The sequence below is a fragment of the Salvelinus sp. IW2-2015 genome, unplaced genomic scaffold (genome assembly GCF_002910315.2).
Source record: "Salvelinus sp. IW2-2015 unplaced genomic scaffold, ASM291031v2 Un_scaffold5804, whole genome shotgun sequence".
NCBI classification, from domain to species: domain Eukaryota; kingdom Metazoa; phylum Chordata; class Actinopteri; order Salmoniformes; family Salmonidae; genus Salvelinus; species Salvelinus sp. IW2-2015.
Genome location: NW_019947069.1, coordinates 60,011 through 79,004, shown reverse-complemented (window position 1 = coordinate 79,004; position 18,994 = coordinate 60,011). Strand labels below are relative to the sequence as shown.

Here is an 18,994-nt window from a genome sequence, read left to right as displayed (position 1 = left end):
GGGGCTAATGCATCAACTGGAGCTAACATCCAGAGTCGAGAGGCATAACGACATTTGCAGTGCATTATGGGATATAACAGATATAAAAGACTTTGGAGTTCCATCGGCAAGCGACGCAGAATCAACGCGTGAAATCGCAACAGCAACTGGCAGGCATCGTAGGGTTTGGAGAACATATCAGATGACATCATCGTCCACGTCCCAGACCAAAGGAGACCCATGACCAGTCTGCTGCCTCAATAGGCTGGAGAGTTTTTTTGGGGGGATGACTCTCAGCTCAGAGAAATGTCAGTTCAACATGGGGAAGGAATTGGTGTTTAAATGGCCCACAGCTGAAAGAGTGGAGCAGAGGGTGAGCCAGTGAGCCTGCGAGACAGGCATCAGAGGTTTGTAGCTTCTAGTTCCACTTTGGACAAGGAAACAAAAGAAGGAGAAGAAAGAAGTAGAAGGAAGGAGGAGAAGAGGTTAGAAGAGAAGATAGAGAGAAGGCATTTTTTAATCGCCTGACCATAGAGAGCCTTGGTTCTCTATGGTGTAGTAGTCAGGCGTGACTAGGGGTGTTCTAGGATGTCTATTTCTATGTTGGTGCTAATATGGTTCCCAATTAGAGCAGCTGTTTATCGTTGCCTCTGATTGGGGATCATATTTAGGTAGCCATTTCCCCACCTGTGTTTGTGGGATATTGATTGGTTTGTTTAGTGTGTTTGGGCACTACGTCCTCGTGGTCTTTGTAAGTTTGTTATTTTTGTTTTGTTAGTTCACTTCAATAAATATGTGGAACTATACTCACGCTGCGCCTTGGTCCGCTCATTTCCAAGACCGTGACAGAATATCCACCAACAAAGGACCCAAGCAGTATGAAAATGAGGTAAGGAAGTTTTTGGACTTTGGGAGGACATGAGAGGATGCGAAACCCTTCCTTGGCGGCAGACGAAAGGTAATAATGGATTGTTTTGGGGGGGGCACATGTCGGCGTACGCGGGAAGAGCCAGAGACTGTCAGGGAGGCGATGGATAAGTTGGGAGAGAGAGAGATGTTTGTGCAAGTGTTTTCTGCTCAACATATACGACCAGAAGGACACGGTTAGCAGTCTGATGAATCCTGTGCCAGCTCCCTGCAACTCGCCCTGAAGAGCGGGGCACCAGTCCGGTGCCACAGAAACCCCAAGAAAGGGAAATCCAAGATCTATGCAGACAACCGTCGCAGAGCCGAACACTCTGACGTGGACATCGGAGACCAGGTTCTCCTAAAACAGGACAAAAACAGACAAGTTCCAACAACCTTCAACAAGATACCACACGCTGTGATCAGTATCGAGGGAAAAATGTGATCAGTATCAGTATAGAGGGAAACACTGTGATCAGTATAGAGGGAAACACTGTGATCAGTATAGAGGGAAACACTGTGATCAGTATAGAGGGAAACACTGTGGCTGTTCCATCTCCAACTGGAGCCAGGTATTCCAGCAATACAACATTCATGAAGAGCTATAGAATTGAGGAGCCAAATCCACAACCAAAGGACAGAGACCGAAAGAGACTGTGGGGAACAGAGTCCTACTATGAGACATTACATAGAGGCCAAACCAGAGACCATCTGTGAGGGATCCCCACAAAGACCACGGACATCCAAGCTAGTCAGGCCTCACAGACAAATTCAACTGCCACAGAAGTTAACAGACTTAATAATTATCCTGTACTGTAAGGGGTAAAGAAAACAAGCATAAACTGAAAAAAATGACAAGTACAAAGGACTAATGTGAAGACTCTGAATATTTGAATTATGTTGTGAAAAAGGTGCAACATGTTTTATTACAGTAAAATAATAAATAAAAAAATAATACTGTTTTGTTTTTCTTAGAAGTAGGCTTAAAATGGAAAGTCCATTAGGAGAACAGAAATAAGACATTGAACAGATTTCAGTTGTTTATTGGCAACACAACGGTTGCTATACAGGTGAAGAATGAGTGTTGTAGTTTGTCAGAGAGGCCCAGCGTCATCCGGGTTGGGGTTTGGCCCGGGGTAGGCCGTCATTGTAAATAAGAATTTGTTCTTAACTGACTTGCCTAGTTAAATAAAGGTTAAATAAAATTAAAAATTAAAAATGTCAGGTTGACATTAAAGTTCATGTCCAAGTAAAGGGGGAATGTCGTGTATTGATGTGACGAGCTGACATATGAGGTCACCACTGGAATATGGGGCTTATTACACGGACAGTGACGGAGTAAAGACATGTTGAAGTTTACCTTCGAGTCTGGTTGATGTAATTCAGTATAATATCCTAATTTAGCACACATTGTAAGTATACGATTGAACAAGAGGCCGGTAAAACATGCACAATGACTACGCTGATACGACGCTCACGAACACTTCCTGCAGCATCTCATAATCCAGACCAAACTCGCTCGGAAAGTGGATACATTTTRCCCGCTTGCTCTACGAGACTTCACCATTTCCTCAAGTTCTTTTCAGCCAAACAATTAGCTACAAGAAATCAGTTCCAGGTAACCTGTTGCTAATTTCTAACATTTTAAAATTATGTTTGTAGCACGGTCTGTAAACCAACACATTCCAGGATTAAACCGCACTGGTTGCCGCGGCCTGGTTTTGTTGTTAGCCATTAGCTAGCTAGCTACACATCTCCCGTCCAACCCGTTTGTGTAGCTAGCTAACATGCTAACTTTATTTCAGGGTCACGATTGAAGTATGGCATTAATTTCATAGTTAGCCAGCTGTCGTCTTATCGTGAGTAAAATGACTGTCCTGAAGAATTAGCTAGCTAGCTAACCGGCTGCTCATTGTTTAGCCGCAGATAGGTTGGTTACAAAATATTTGGTTTAGCTATCTAGGTAGCTAGCTAGCCAAATTAGCTGGACTAACCGTTGCTACACTACCCGGCTACAGGTTTATGCATACAGCTAACGCCTCGATCATACCGACAGTATTATTGCATTTTGGTACTACCGAGTGACGCAGCGGTCTATGGTACTGCATCTCAGTGCTAAAGGCGTCACTACAGACCTGGTTCTATTTCCAGGCTGTATCACAGCGGCCGTGATCGGGAGTCTTATAGGTGTGTCGCACAATTGGCCCAGCATCATTAGGGTTTGGCCGGGGTAGGCCTTCATTGTAAATAATAATTGTTCTTAACTGGCTTGCCTAGATTAAAGGTTAAATACAAGTATATTCCTTTCCACGGGTCCGGCGTTTGCCTTGCAGCATTGCTTTGGCAGAGGCAGTGGGTTCTGTTTGGTGATGATGTTGAATTTATTGAACATATGCGTCGAAACTGTATGCATAGACGTCTTGACAGAAATGGTAGCAGAATGAATGTTGAACTTTTGTTGCACACACATCCAGATGATGCTGTGTACCTATTTTGTGCAATAATAGCTGTTGATGTGATCAAGGCATAACCCTTTTTCCATAATATTTTCAAGCAAATTAAGAAGGAATGTCGACATAAGAAGCTAAATTCGTTTTCCATCATAATCAATCTAATTTATTTGTCACATACACATGGTTAGCAGATGTTAATGCGAGTGTAGCGAAATGCTTGTGCTTCTAGTTCTGACAATGCAGTAATAACCAACGAGTAATCTAACCTAACAATCCACAACTACTACCTTATACACACAAGTGTAAAGGGTAAAGAATATGTACAATAAAGATATATGAATAAGTGATGGTACAGAACCGCATAGGCAAGATGCAGTAGATGGTATGAGTACAGTATATACTATGACGAGTAATGTAGGTATTAAAGTGCGCATTGTTTAAAGTGGCTAGTGATACATTTTTGATCAATTCAATTAATGATACAGCTGTGAAGCAGGCAAGAATAACGAAGTACTTCTGGGTCATGGATCTTTTGGAATCCTCCAGCAATAAGAGTCCCGTTATGTATACCAAACATTATGGAATCCTCCAGAATAAGAGTCCGCATGTATACCAAACATTATGAATTCCATGGTCCCGTAGATACAACATAGATCTCCAGAATAAGAGTCCCTATGTATACAAACATTAATCGATTGATGGTATACACTGATATACTGAGAGGATGCATGTCTCTCCGCCCTAATAATGGGAGTGGTTGTCCACAAAGCTGCTACGGTGGGCTGTCTAGCTCCGCCTATCCTTTCTTTGAATTGTGGGTACAATCTCATTATTGTAATCCTTTAAAAATATTGATGAGGGTTGTTGACATCAACCGCCTGTATTCATTGGAGAGATTGTATGCTATACCATCTACTACCCATCTCGTGTTAACTTTCCTGACAACACAAACTCACAAAAAACAGTTTATGGTGACAAATTGTAAAAGATCCATTGGAGAATTAAAAAAGCGCTGCCACACTGCACATCGAGGAAAGGAAAACTCTGTCACCACCGATAAATCCACTATAATTGAGAATTTCAATAAGCATTTTTCTACAGCTGACCATGCTTTCCACCTGCTACCCCTACCCCGGTCACAGCACTTCACCTCCCACAGCAACTCGCCCCAAGCCCTTCCCCATTTCTCCTTCCCCAAATCCAGTCAGATGATGTTCTGAAAGAGCTGCAAAATCTGGACCCCCACAAATCAGCCGGGCTAGACAATCTGGACCTTTCTAAAATTACTGCCGAAATTGTTGAACCCCTATTGCTAGACCTGTTCAACCTCTTTTCGTCGTCTGAGATTCCAAAGATTGGAAAGCAGCTGCGGGTCATCTCTCCTCTTCAAAGGGGGGGACACTCTTGACCAAACTGCTACAGACCTATATCTATCCTACCTGCTTTCTAAGGTCTTCGAAAGCCAAGTCAACAAACATATTACCGACCATTCGAATCCCACCGCACCTTCTCCCTATGCATCTGTGTTTCAGAGCTGGTCATCGGTGTGACCTCAGCCACGCTCAAGGTCCTAAACGATATCTTAACCGCCATCGATAAGACAATACTGTGCAGCGTATTCATTGACCTGGCAAGGCTTTGATCTGTCAATCACACACCTCATCGGCAGACTCAACAGCCTTGGTTTCTCAAATGATTGCCTCGCTGGTTCACCAACTACTTCTCCGACAGAGTTCAGTGTGTCAAATCTCGAGGGCCTGTTGTCCGGGCCTCTGGCAGTCTCTATGGGGGTGCCACAGGGGTTAAATCTTGGCCGACTCTCTGTATACATCAATGAGTCGCTCTTGCTGCTGGTGAGTCTCTGATCCACTCTCTACGCAGACGACACCATTCTGTATTACTTCTGGCCCTTTCTGGACATTGTGTTAACAACCTCCAGACGAGCTTCAATGCCATACAACTCTCCTCCGTGGCCTCCAACTGCTCTTAAACAAGTAAACTAAATGCATGCTCTTCAACTGATGCGCTGCACTGCCCGTCGCTCGCAGCATCACTACTCTGGACGGCTCTGACTTATATGTGGAACACACAAATACCTAGGTGTCTGGTTAGACTGTAAACTCTCTTTCTAGACTCACATAAACATCTCCAATCCAAGTTAAACTAGAATTGGCTTCCTATTTCGCAACACAAAGCATCCTTCACCCATGCTGCCAAACATACCTCGTAAAAATGACCATCTCACGATCCTCGACTTCGCGATGTCATTTACAAATGCCTCCAACACCCTACTCAACAAATTGGATGCAGTCTATCACAGTGCCATACCGTTTGTTACCAAAGCCCCAATATACTCTCCACTGCGACCTGTACGCTCTCGTTGGCTGGCCTCGCGTCATACCGTCGCCAAACCGCACTGGCTCCAGGTCATTACAAGAGCCCTGCAGGTAAAGTCCCGCCTTATCTCTGCTCGCTGGGTGACCATAGCAGCCCCACCCGTAGCACGCGTTCCAGCAGGTATATCTCACTTGTCACTCCCAAAGCCAATTCCTCTTTGCGCCTCTCCTTCAGTTCTTCTGCTGGCATTGACGCGTGGAACGAGTACTACAAAAATCTCGTGAGAACTGGAAGAATCGTTATCTCCTTGGCACTAGCTGTAAGGCACCAGCTGTCATATGCACTCACAGATCACTTGCATTCTACCTTTAGCCCTCTATAAATAGCCCGATAACCTCACTCCTTCCTTACTGTCAGTATTTGTCCTCTAGTTGCTGATAATTATACTCCGCCACCATATTATCTACTTTGCACCACTCATACTACTGTCAAATCTCCATCCCAGTGTTTTGAATCTATATGTAGTTTACTTCGCACACATGGCCTATTTGATTGGCCTTTACCTCCCTTACTCACCTCATTTGCTCACATTGTATATAGACTAGTTTGTCTGTATATTGACTGTATTTTGCTTATTTACTCCAGTGTAACTTCAGTGTATGGTATATATGTGATCGAACTGTTTGACATTCTATCCTTGCCAGGTCGCGAGTTTGTAATGCAGAACTTTTTCCCAACTTGCCTACCTAGGTTAAATAAAAAACTAAACGGAGTCTCAAACCCACACAAGTGGCCTCAGGTAGTGCAGGCTCATCACCAGAGATGGCAGACATATAGTGCGACGCTGTGGCCAAGAGAGTTGCTGTGTATGGTCGCAGTAGTGTCCAGAGATGGAGGCGCTACGAGGCAGACGGCCAGTACATCAGGAAGACGTGTGGAGGAGGGCCGTAGGAGGGTTAACAACCCAGCAGCCAGGACGCTACCTCCGCCTTTGAGCAGGAGAGGCACGTGCCAGGAAAGCCTTGCACAAATGACCTCCAGCAAGGGCCACGCAAATGTGCATTGTGGTCGAGCAATTGTCTCACAAGGCTCTGAGGATCTCATCTCTTGAAGGGTACCTAATGGCAGTCAGGCCTACCCTGGGAGACATGGAGGCGCTGTGCGGCCGACCAAAGAGAATTGCGGGCAAAATATCCCCACACCATGACTGACCCACCGCCAAACCGTCATGTTGGAGGATGGTGCAGGCAGCAGACAGTTCTCACACGGCGTCTCCAGACTCTATCAAGTCTGTCACATGTGCTTCAGTGCTCAGTGTAACCTGCTCCTCATCTGTGAAGAGGCACAGGGCGGCCAGTGGCGAATTTGCTAAGCTGGTGTTTCTGGCAAATGCAAACCGTGCGCTGCCGGTGTTGGGCTGAAGCACAAACCCCACCTGTGGTACGTCGGCCCTCATACCACCCTCTGGAGTCCTGTTTCTGACCGTTGAGCAGACACAGCACATTTGTGGCTGCTGGAGGTCAATTTTCCAGGGCTCTGGTTAGTCGCTCCCAAGGCGAGGTAGCGTCCTGCTGCTGTGTGTTGCCTCCTACGCGCCTCCTCCACGTCTCTCTGATGTACTGGCCTGTCTCCTGGTAGGCGCCTCATGCTCTGGAACTACGCTGACAAGACACAGCAAACTTCATATAGGCTAAATTGCCTATATTTTCCACCCTTTTGTCTATTCCATTTGCGACAACAGCATGTGGAAATTTATGGTCAATCAAGTGTTGCTTCCTAAGTGGACAGTTTGATTTCAACAGACCGTGTGATTGACTGGAGTTACTAGTGGTGTGTTTAGTGTTCCCTTTATTTTTTTGGAGGCAGGTGATATAATAGACGTACAGCAGCTTACATACCAGTTCAAAATTTGCACAAACTCTACTCCTTTACCAGGGGTATTTTCTATTTTTACTATTTTTTAATAGTGAAGACATCAAAACTATAAAAATTAGCACATGGAATCTGTAGAAAAGTGTTAAAACGATGCTTTTCCCAACAGTCTTCAAGGGTTCCCACATATGCTGAGCACTTGTTGGCTGCTTTCCTCACTCTGCAGTCCAAGCTCATCCCAAACCATCTCATTTGGGTTGAGGCGGGTGATTTGGAAGCCAGGTCATCTGATGCAGCACTCCATCACTCTCCTTAGTCAAATAGCCCTTACACAGTGCTGGAGGTGTGTTTTGGCGTCATTGTCTGTTGAAAAACAGATGATAGTCCCACTAAGTGCCAACCCGATGGGAGGGTATCGCTGCAGAACTGCTGTGGTAGCCATGCGGTTAACTGTGCGTTGAATTCTAAATAAATCTCAGACAGTGTCACCAGCAAAGCACCATCACACCTCCTCCTCATGCGTCACTGGTGAGAACCACACATGCGGAGATAATCCGTTCACACTACTCTGCGTGTCAAAGACACGTGGTTGGAACCAAGAATTTGGACTCATCAGACCAAAGGACAGATTTCCACCGGTCTAATGTCCATTGCTTGTGTTTATTTGGCCCAAGCAAGTCTCTTCTTATTGGTGTCCTTTAGCATGAAGGCCTGATTCAACCAGTCTCCTCTTGATACAGTTGAAGTTGAGTGTGTTCTGTTACTTGAACTCGGTGAAGCATTTTGGGCTGCAATTCTGAGGTGCAGTTAACTCTAATGAACTTGTCCTCTGCAGGCAGGGTAACTCTGGGTCTTCCTTCCCGTGGCGTTCCTCATGAGAGCTAGTTTCATCATAGCGCCTGAGGTTTTTGACTGCACTTGAAGAAACATTCAAAGTTCTAGAAATTTTCCGGATTGACTGACCTTAATTTCTCTTACTTATTTGAGCTGTTCTTGCATAATATGACTTGGATTTTACCAAACAGGGCTTATCATCTGTATACACCCCACCTTGTCACAACACAACTGATTGGCTCAAACGCATTAGAAAGCGAAATAAATTCACAAATGTAACTTTTAACAAGGCACACCTGTTAATATGGAAATGCATTCCAGGTGACTACCTCATGAGGCTGATTGAGAGAATGCCAAGAGTGTGCAAAGCTGTCACAAGGCAAAGGGTGGCTACTTTGAAGAATCTCAAATATAAAATATATTTAGATTTGTTTGACACTTTTTTGTTGGTTACTACATGTTTCCATATGAGTCTTATTTCATAGTGTTGATGTCTTCACTATTATTCTACAATGTAGAATAAAGAAAGAAAAACCTTGAATGAGTGGTGGTTCCAAACTTTTGACTGGTACGTTTTACAGAGTGTGAATGTGTGTGGTGTGTGTTGTGTGTGTATGTTGTGAGGGGGTGCACAGAGAATCAGTGCAACAAACAAAAGGGGGTCAATGCAAATAGTCCGGGTAGCCATTTGATGAACTGTTCAGCAGTCTGATGGCTTCGGGGGTAGAAGCTGTTCAGCAGTCTGAATGGCTTGCGGGTAGAAGCTGTTCAGCAGTCTGATGGCTTGCGGGGTAGAAGCTGTTCAGCAGTCTGAATGGCTTAGGGTAGAAGCTGTTCAGCAATCTGATGTGCTTGGGGGTAGAAGCTGTTCAGCAATCTGATGGCTTGGGGGGAGAAAGCTGTTCAGCAGTCTGATGGCTGGGTAGAAGCTGTTCAGCAGTCTATGGCTTGGGGTAGAAGCTGTTAGAGCCTTTGGTTGCCAAACTTGGTACTCTGGTACCGCTGGCCGTTGCAGTAGATGACTGGGTAGATGAGTCTTCGACCATTTTTAGGTCCTTCCTCTGACGCCACCTGGTATAAGGCCCTGGATGGCAGGGAGCTCGGCCCCAGTGAAGTACTGGGCCATACACACTACCCCTCAATGCTTGCCGGGCTGTGTTTTTGGACCATGATAGTTCCTTAGTGATGTAACACAAGGGAACTTGAAGCTCTCGACCCCTCCACTACAGACCCGTCGATGTGAAGTGGGGGCGTGCTCGGCCACTCCGTTCCTGTAGTATACTGTCAGCGCCTTTTAGTCTCGCTGACGTTGAAAATTATACAAAAACACATTTACTTGAAGAACAGTGCAGATATAAAGTTTAATAACAGTTTAACGGTTTGTGCTGTTTGCTGTCATTGTTATCAAACGTTGTAGAATGTTCAGTGGAAATAGTCCTTGTGCATTTAAAAAAAATGATGTGTATGTATAATGTATTTCACCTTTATTTAACCAGGTTGTCACGTTTTGTCGTAACGATGAGACCAAGGCGCAGCGCGATTATGTATACAATCTTCTTTTAATGAACGAATAAACACTAAACAAACACTAACAAAACGAACCTGAAGATAATAATACGAGTGCAGACATGCAACATCACATAGACAATAACCACCAAACCAAAATGGAAAATGGCAACCTAAATAGGATCCAGGCTGTTATCGTTGTCTCTGATTGGGAACCAATTCAGGCCACCATAGACCTACATTTACCTAGACAATACCAAAACCCCATAGATATACAAAAACCCCTAGACAAGCACAAACACACATACCACCCTCGTCACACCCTGACCTAACCAAAATAATAAGAAAACAAAGATAACTAAGGTCAGGCGTGACACAGGAGGCCAGTTGAGAACAATTCTCATTTACAACTGCGACCTGGCGCAAGAGGATAAAGCAAAGCAGTGTGACACAAACCACAACACAGAGTTGCACATGGAATAAACAAACATACAGTCAATAATACAATATAAAAAGTCTATATACAGTGTGTTCAAATGTGGTAGGATAAGGGAGGTAAGGCAATGAATAGGCCATAGTGGAGTTGTATGATTTGTTCAGTGGAAATAGTCCTTGTGCTCCATGGAGTTGTATGGTTTGTTCAGTGGAAATAGTCCTTGTGCTCCATGGAGTTGTATGGTTTGTTCAGTGGAAATAGTCCTTGTGCTCCATGGAGTTGTATGGTTTGTTTAACTKTGCATTCATTGGTTTTTCATACATTTTTAAAGTGACAACTCTGTGTCTCAGCATCACTCTGTTACCTTGGAATTGCCCCTAATTCTAACACACAGTGCTTGTGTTACCTGTTTGAATACTGAGGATGGGGTGGTAATTAGATATTAGTGATATGAATATCAACTGAATTTATTTTACCTTTATTTAACTAGGCAAGTCAGTYAAGAACAAATTCTTATTTTCAATGACGGCCTAGGAACAGTGAGTTAACTGCCTTGTTCAGGGGCAGAACGACCTACGTTTTACCTTGTCAGCTCGGGGATTCGATCTTGCAACGCTCTAACCACTAGGCTACCTGCCGCCCCTGTACTTATAGCCTAATCTGACTGGCTGTTGCCKTCTATCTTATATTTTTTTAGGGGTTCCTAGGGGATGTGTGGTTAACTAGCTTAGAAACATTTTTGTTGTCTTTTCTGGAGCTATACCATAATCTAAGTTTCTGAAAATCAYCCTGAACTCTTTCGGTCTCCTCTTTTAGATCTATCCAGCCTACCATGTCTGAACCAGGTTCTGGTTGTGGTGTTCCAGCCCAGAGAAGCTCACAGCGGGGTCCAGAGTTGGTGTCAGTGACGCTGGGGGACTGCAGTCAAACAGTGGAACTCAATGTGATTGTCAAGGAGGAGGGCGAGGAGAGAGAAATCAATGAGGGGGAGGAGGAAGAGAGAGAGGAGGACAGGGACTCTGTTGACTCAGGTAAATTCAGGCTAAAATCCTCTTTGGTTCAGAGAGTTGAACAGCCCAAAATAGCCATTGATTTTCTGGTTCATTAAGAAATGTAAACATATGTTTTTGGTTGTTGAATAAAATGTTAATTCAGAATATTTAGGCAAGTTAGCTGGCTAACTCATTGATTCTGCTTTGTATTAAGCTAAAATACTTTGTTCCTCTGTCTGTTTTTTACCCTATATCTGTTCATATTCTTACAGGAGAGAGCCCCAACCCAGACTCAGTCAACGAGCCCAGTTCCACAGCATCAAGACTGCCTGGTTGTGGGAGTTACCCCTGTCCTCAATGTGGGAAGTGTTTCAGTCGAGCAGGAGACCKGAAGACTCATCAGAGGTCGCACAGTGGAGAGAAGCCTCACCAATGCTCTCTTTGTGGGAAGTGTTTCAGTCGAGCAGGAGGCCTGAAGACTCATCAGAGGTCGCACAGTGGAGAGAAGCCTGCCAGTACTTTCAATGTGATTATCAAAGAGGAGGAGGGTAACTGTACTCTCAATGTGATTGTCAAAGAGGAGGAGGATGAGAAGGAAAAGAGAGGAGTTGAGGAAGAGAAGGAAACTAGTGGTGTAGTTGACCCAGATACATCAAGACTTCGTGGTCGTTACCCCTGTCCTCAATGTGGAAAGAGTTTCAGTTCCTCAGGTAATCTAAAGAATCACCAGAGAGTTCACACTGGAGAGAAACCTTACCACTGCTCCCAATGTGGAAAGGGTTTCGGTCRAGCAGGAGGCCTGAAGASTCATCARAGATCGCACAGTGGAGAGAAGCCTCACCACTGCTCTCTTTGTGGAAAAGGTTTCAGTCGAGCAGGAGACCTGAAGACTCATCAGAGATCGCACAGTGGAGAGAAGCCTGCCAGTACTTTCAATGTGATTGTCAAAGAGGAGGAGGATGAAAAGGATATCGATGAGAAGGTAAAGAGCGAAGTTAAGGAAGAGCAGGAAACTAGTGGTGTAGTTGACCCAGATACATCAAGTCTATCTGCTCGTGGTCGTTTCCCCTGCCATCAGTGTGGGAAGAGTTTCCGTTCCTCAGGTAATCTAAAGAATCATCAAAGAGTACACACTCGAGAGAAACCATTTCACTGTGTCACATGTGGGAAGAGTTTCCGTGAAAAATTCAATCTCACGAGACATAAGAAGGTACATAGTGGGGAGAAGCCTTATCACTGCAMCCAGTGTGGGAAAAGCTTCAATCGTTCTGGAAGTCTTAAGGAACACCAAAGAGTACATACAGGGGAGAAGCCTTACCACTGCTCTCTTTGTCGGAAGAGTTTTAGTCAGCCAGGAAACCTTAAGAAACACCAGAGAATACATACAGGGGAGAAGCCTTACCATTGCTCTCTTGGAATAGTTTGTTTCGCTGGAAACCTAAAGAATCATCTGAGATCACACTGTGGAAAGAAGCCTTACCACTGCTCTCAGTGTGGGGAGGGATTCCCTCAACTAAAAAGTCTTAAAAGCCATCAGAAAATGCATATTGGAGAGACACCTCCCTCTACTTTCAATGTGATTGTCAAAGAGGAGGATGGTGACTGTACTTTCAATATGATTGTCAAAGAGGAGGAGGATGGAAGAAAATTGATGAGAAGGAAATGAGAGAAGTTGAAGAGGAGGACAATAGTGGTGTAGTTGACCCAGATACATCAAGACTGCCTGATCGTGGTCGTTACCCCTGTCCTCAATGTGGAAAGAGTTTCACTTCCTCAAGTAATCTTAAGAATCATCAAAGAGTACACACTGGAGAGAAACTTTTCTCTGCTCACAATGTGGGAAGAGTTTCAGTGAAAAAGTCAACCTTAAGAGACACGAAAGAGTACATAGTGGAGAGAAGCCTTACCACTGCACAACATGTGGGAAGAGCTTCAATCATTCAGGAAGCCTTAGAGATCACCAGAGAATTCATACAGGGGAGAAACCTTACCACTGCTCACTGTGCGGAAATAATTTTCGTTTGGCTGGAGACCTAAAGAATCATCAGAGATCACACAGTGGAGAGAAGCCTTATCACTGCTCTCGGTGTGGAGAGGGATTCACTCAGCTAAGAAGCCTAAAAAGTCATGAGAGAATATCCATTGGAGGGAAGCTTCCTGTGCTTTCAATGTGATTGTCCAAGAAGAGAAATAAGTTGAGGAGAGGAGCGTGATGTGAAGTGAGGATACATAAGCAACTCTATAAGTATTGAAATTCACACCTATCCTTGCAATGGGTCTTCTGTGACAACATGGTCATGGACAGCACATTTAGGGCTATCTTCGTCTTCTTTTATTTTTATGACTGTATTGGAAGTTCACAAATGAACTCAACTTGAATACCATCACCACCACCACCACCTAATGTGCTGGAGAGTTTATTAATCTGACCTTTATTTTGACAGGGAGTCAATGCTGAGACCAAGGTCTCTTTTCCAGATGAGGCCTGTATAGCACCACAATACACATTAAACTACCAATTCATATACACATTAATATACAATAACACATTCAACTACACATTCATAAACACAATATACACGGTGTTATACACAACAATACACGAAAAGTGAAACGCAATCATTTAAAAAAAAAAGCACTTCTTTAGTAAACAGTCCCTAACAACCGTCTGAAAGGCCCTAGAGCACCAATTCCTCCAATTTTAAAGTGCATTGTAGATCATTCGACACACGCAAGGCACAAGGGAACCAAATGCTGAACGCTACCGAACTCTATAGACACCAATGTAGTCTCTAGAGTTAACCAACCCTGTGAACGGGTTTGCTCTTTTATTAATAGTATCACCATAATTGAGAACCGGTAGAAAGGTTGACTACACAATCTGCTTCCTGCTGACTGAGAGAGACTAGATCAGTTTCTGTAAAAAAAAAAATACACTTCAAATCTTAGTTTCTTAACAAGCTCAGTCGTATGTTAAAAAAAAAAAAAATGTCTCAACTGTTATATCACACCAAGGTCTTTGTATGCTGGGACTCGTTCGATTTATAAAACCATCCGATGAGTGAGGGAAGATGTAATCCAACTGAGACAATTAAGTATGAGTTTTAAAAATCAGTAAGGGCTTTCCTGCACAACTGTAAAATCCGACTGTAGCCTTGTCACAGCCAGGTCAGCAGTCGGGGTAATTCCGTAACGTAATAGTATCATCCGTATTTAGATGAGATCGAGACAAGATCATTAACAACTATAGTGGTTGCTGTAATAGTGCTATGCCCYGGCCTAAAGCCTTTACACGAGATCGATATACTGAACAATACGTTTTCCATTCGCACAAAAAATATGTGCACAAATTTGTTTACGTCCCTGTTATTGAGCAATTTTCTTTTGCCAAGATAATCCATCCAACTGACCGGTGTGTCATATCAAGAAGCTGATTAATAGCATGATCATTGACAAACCTTAGTCTAGTCATGGTAAAAACATGACGTCTGGCCTCCCGAGTGGCACAGCGGTCTAAGGCACTGCATCACAGTGGTGCGGCGTCATAATGACCTACTCATTGGTTGATGATGTCATCACATATGTTGATGTTGGGGTGGTGCTTTAGATGATGAATATGTAGTAGAATGTCTTTTTTAAAATATATTTTTTATTTCCTGTTAAAGTAACGTATGCCCATGTACATGACTAACATGTAAAACAGTAGCATAGTCTATAGAGACTTGTATACTGGGGACTGAGTCTATATATAGTATATACTGGGGGCTGAGTCTATATATAGTATATACTSGGGGCTGAGTCTATATATATTATATACTGGTATATACTGGGGCTGAATTTCCAAAATGGTGCACTATTCCCTCTGTAGTGCACTAAATTTGACCATGGGCCCTATTCTGTAGTGCACTACATTTGACCATGGGCCCTATCCTGTAGTGCACTACATTTGACCATGGGCGCTATTCTGTAGTGCACTACAATTGTCCATGGGCCCTATTCTGTAGTGAACTACATTTGACCATGTGCCCTATTCTGTAGTGGACTACATTTGTCCATGCACCCTATTCTGTAGTGCACTACATTTGTCCATGGGCCCTATGGGCTATTCTATTGAATACAAAATAAGTCCATAGACTCKAGTAGAATTCAGTTGTGGATATTTTTTATACATGATTAAACTCAGTAGAAGGGKTGGTTTGTATTGACATCAAGTCTATTGTTATGTCATGATCTGGATGGAACCGGTGTTATTTGGAATATTGTTCTGTTCCGGAACAGTATAGATCCCTTTTGTTGTCAGTTCTGGTTCTGTTCCTTGAAATTCCGGTTTTCTTTTCTGTTCCCTGAACTGGTTCCAACCCCTTGTTTAGAATATTGTAAAGTATCCATTAATTAAATAATAAATTCTAACAAACTGTAATCTTCTTCTTCATTGAAGGTGGATGATGTTGGTAGATTGTCTTTATCCATGAAAAGTCAGTATTGTATCATGGTGGTGATAAATCACAAGAATAAAAGATGCCATACACTCACTGCGTTGTTGGAATATTATAGACTGGCTGGTTCGAGCCCTGAATGCTGATTGGCTGACAGCCGTTGGTATATCAGACAGTATGACAAAACATGTATTTTTACTGCTCTAATTACGTTGGTAACCAGTTTATTATAGCAGTAAGGCACCTCGGGGGTTTGTGGTATATGGCCAATATACCACCGCGAAGGGCTGTATCCAGGCAGTCCGCTTTCCGTCGTGCTTAAGAACAGCCCTTAGCCGTGGTATATTGGCCATATACCACACTACCTCTGGCCTTATTGCTTAAATATAAGAGGCTACTCTGGTGAATGTTTGTGATGAATGGAGAGTGGATTATCTACTTTACACACAATCTCTGCTCTACTTGTTCAGCTTCCCAGAGAAGAGGCTACACCGGAGAATGTTTGTGAAGAATAAAGAGTGGTGCTCGTTTAATAAAGTTAGACCAAAACTGGATCAATGTAGGATCATAGGCTGAGTTTACACAGGCAGCCAAGATCTGATGTGAAAAAATGTCATGTGATTGGTAAAAAGACCAATGAATGGAGAAAAAAACCCTAATTGGCTGCCTGTGTAAATGCAGCCATAATGACAGTATTCTACATTTGTGCTCACCCTCCTTCCACATTTCTCAACATGAATTAAAATATATAATTCTTCAAGTCATAGATCTTGAGTTATGTACAGTGTTATTTTGAAGTAGCCTACGGTGTTGTGAATGATGTACAGTGAATGAATTTTAGAGCATATGTGTTAAAGAACTAGCCTGTCTTTTTTTCAATAAAAGCACTATTGCCCATAGTGGCTCGTGCGTTGAGGTTTTGACGGCATGAGAGAAAAAATGCATCATCACAAAATCATTCAAATCAATCTCATTTGCCAACAAAAATAACAGTTAAAGACCGTTCAAACACTTTCCAAATGTTTTATAGAAAGTGGTTGGGGAAATTGTTTTTTACTCCTGCACGTTGTGCTGGAACACGATAGAAAGTCGACAATCAACAGTCATTCGAATCAGCAAAGTACATGCTCCCTGCTACCACTGTATCATGGTGAATCTGCCGCTGCTAGTGGGAACTGTTCTGACATCTTCAATATACACTGCCTCAAAAAAATAAAGGGAACACTTAAACAACACAATGTTAACTCCTAAGTAATCCACACTTCTGTGAAAATCAAAACTGACCACCTTAGAAGCAACACTGATTGAAATACATTTCAACATGCTGTTGTGCAAATGAATAGACAAAAAAGGGTGGAATTATAGGCAATTAGCAAGACCACCCCCAATAAGGAGTGGTTTCTGCAGGTGGTGACCAACAGACCACTTCTCAGTTCCTATGCTTCCTGGCTGATGTTTTTGGTCACTTTTGATGCTGCGGTGCTTGTCACTGCTAGTGGTAGCATGAGACGGAGTCTACAAACCCACACAAGTGGCTCAGGTAGTGCAGCTCATCCAGATGGCACATCAATGCGGAGCTGTGGCAAGAAGGTTTGCTGTGTGTGTCAGGAGTGTCCAGACATGGAGGCGTACCAGGAGACAGGCCAGTACATCAGGAGACGTGTAGGAGGGCAAACAACCCAGCCAGCAGGAACCGCTACCTTTGTGCAAGGAGGAGCACTTGCAGAGCCCTGCCAAAATTAACCTCCAGCAGGCCTCTATTCCATTTGCACAACAGCATGTTGAAATTTATTGTCATTCAGTGTTGCTTCCTAAGTGGACAGTTTTGATTCACCGAAGTGTGTTGACTTGGAGTTACATTGTGTTGTTTAAGTGTCTCCCTTTAATTGTTTGAGCAGTGTATATGAGAATGTCAGAACAGTTGCCACCAGCAGCGGCAAGATCACCCATGACTACAGTGGTAGCAGGGAAGACCTGGCAAGCGCTGAAGAACAAGGTGAGTGGCTGCGTTTACCTTCAAACTTTTTCTTCCGCTAACCTTGGCTTTAGTAGGGTGGTCGGCACTCTGCTCTCCCCAGTCTGTCTATGGAGAGCGCTGCTCAAAGCGCTGAGTGCAATTTGTCCGTTATGCCGTATTAAACTTAATACGTATGACGAAAGCAAATCTTACTGGATTTAAACAGAAATMGTAATATTGCTTTAAAAGTACATATCAACCATAATTCTCTATTTTTACGTTTTCTGTTCTTCATCTCCCTTTTTCCTTTCAGAAAAAATCKCAATCAAGTATTTTGAAGACAACAAAAATCGATGCTCAAATTGAAAGCGATTGATCAGCTTTGAATCTATTTGTTTTGTTTGAGAGAGAATGTGAGTGGGAATGGGAGGTGCATKTTGTGTTGATAGCAAGCCCCAAGGCTGATGGAGAGGAGAAGTGTGTGTGAGTGGATATATTTTATCTAATTAATTGGTGCAATTGTTTTCAGATTTGTGAATATTGTGATTTGTAAAGATAGGGTACACACTTGCACAGCAGTCAACATGCCCCTTTCCAAAAGTGATCACCCCTCAATGAGGCAGTGTCTGAAGGAGAAAGTCATCAATGGAGGTGCCATCCCTGGATACCAACAGCTACAGGAAAAGTACTTGGGAGATGTCTACCRGAAGGTGAAGGAAGAACTCAAGCAACACCTTGCAGGGAAGCCAGTGGCAGTCATCTTTGATGAAACTCCAGATGTTGAAGGAAGATGTGTACTAAACATCCTCATGGCACCACTTGAAAAGGATACCTCGGGGAGAATTATTGGCTACCTCGCAGAGACAGTGTTTCTGGAGCAGAGCAAGTTTCCATGGTGAAATGTCTACAAGACTACAATATCTCCAATGATGACGTCTTTGTCTTTGACACAGAGAATGCTGCGTACATGAAGAAAGCCTACAAAGCTGCAATTCAGTCATTGTTCCCCAACTCCCTGCACATAACATGCATGGCTCACATTATGAATCTGCTAGGGAGTGCTTTCCACAAACATTTTGATCAGTTGACACATTCATGCTAAGTTTTTTCGCAGATGTTATACCAGACAGGGGCACGCAAAACAAGATACCTTACCTTCCTCGCCAACAAACTGACAGGACGGAAGAGAGCGACTATGGCTCCCAATCCATGTGCAACACACTGGAACTCATGCTTCTCATCAGTGCAGTACCACTCAGAGCAGTATGGCCTCTACAATGGGTCCA

General features: G+C 43.5%; 1 protein-coding gene across 1 annotated transcript; it reads left to right on the top strand.

Annotated features, from left to right (window-relative positions):
* The first annotated feature begins 2,253 nt into the window (after positions 1–2,253).
* LOC112078522 (zinc finger protein 436-like) lies at positions 2,254–13,075 on the top strand. The gene is made up of 3 exons (XM_024144732.2): positions 2,254–2,503; positions 11,140–11,354; positions 11,588–13,075. The coding sequence occupies exons 2-3, from the start codon at positions 11,156–11,158 to the stop codon at positions 12,979–12,981; spliced, it is 1,593 nt and encodes a 530-aa protein (XP_024000500.1). The 5' UTR covers positions 2,254–2,503; positions 11,140–11,155; the 3' UTR covers positions 12,982–13,075.
* Positions 13,076–18,994: the final 5,919 nt, after the last annotated feature.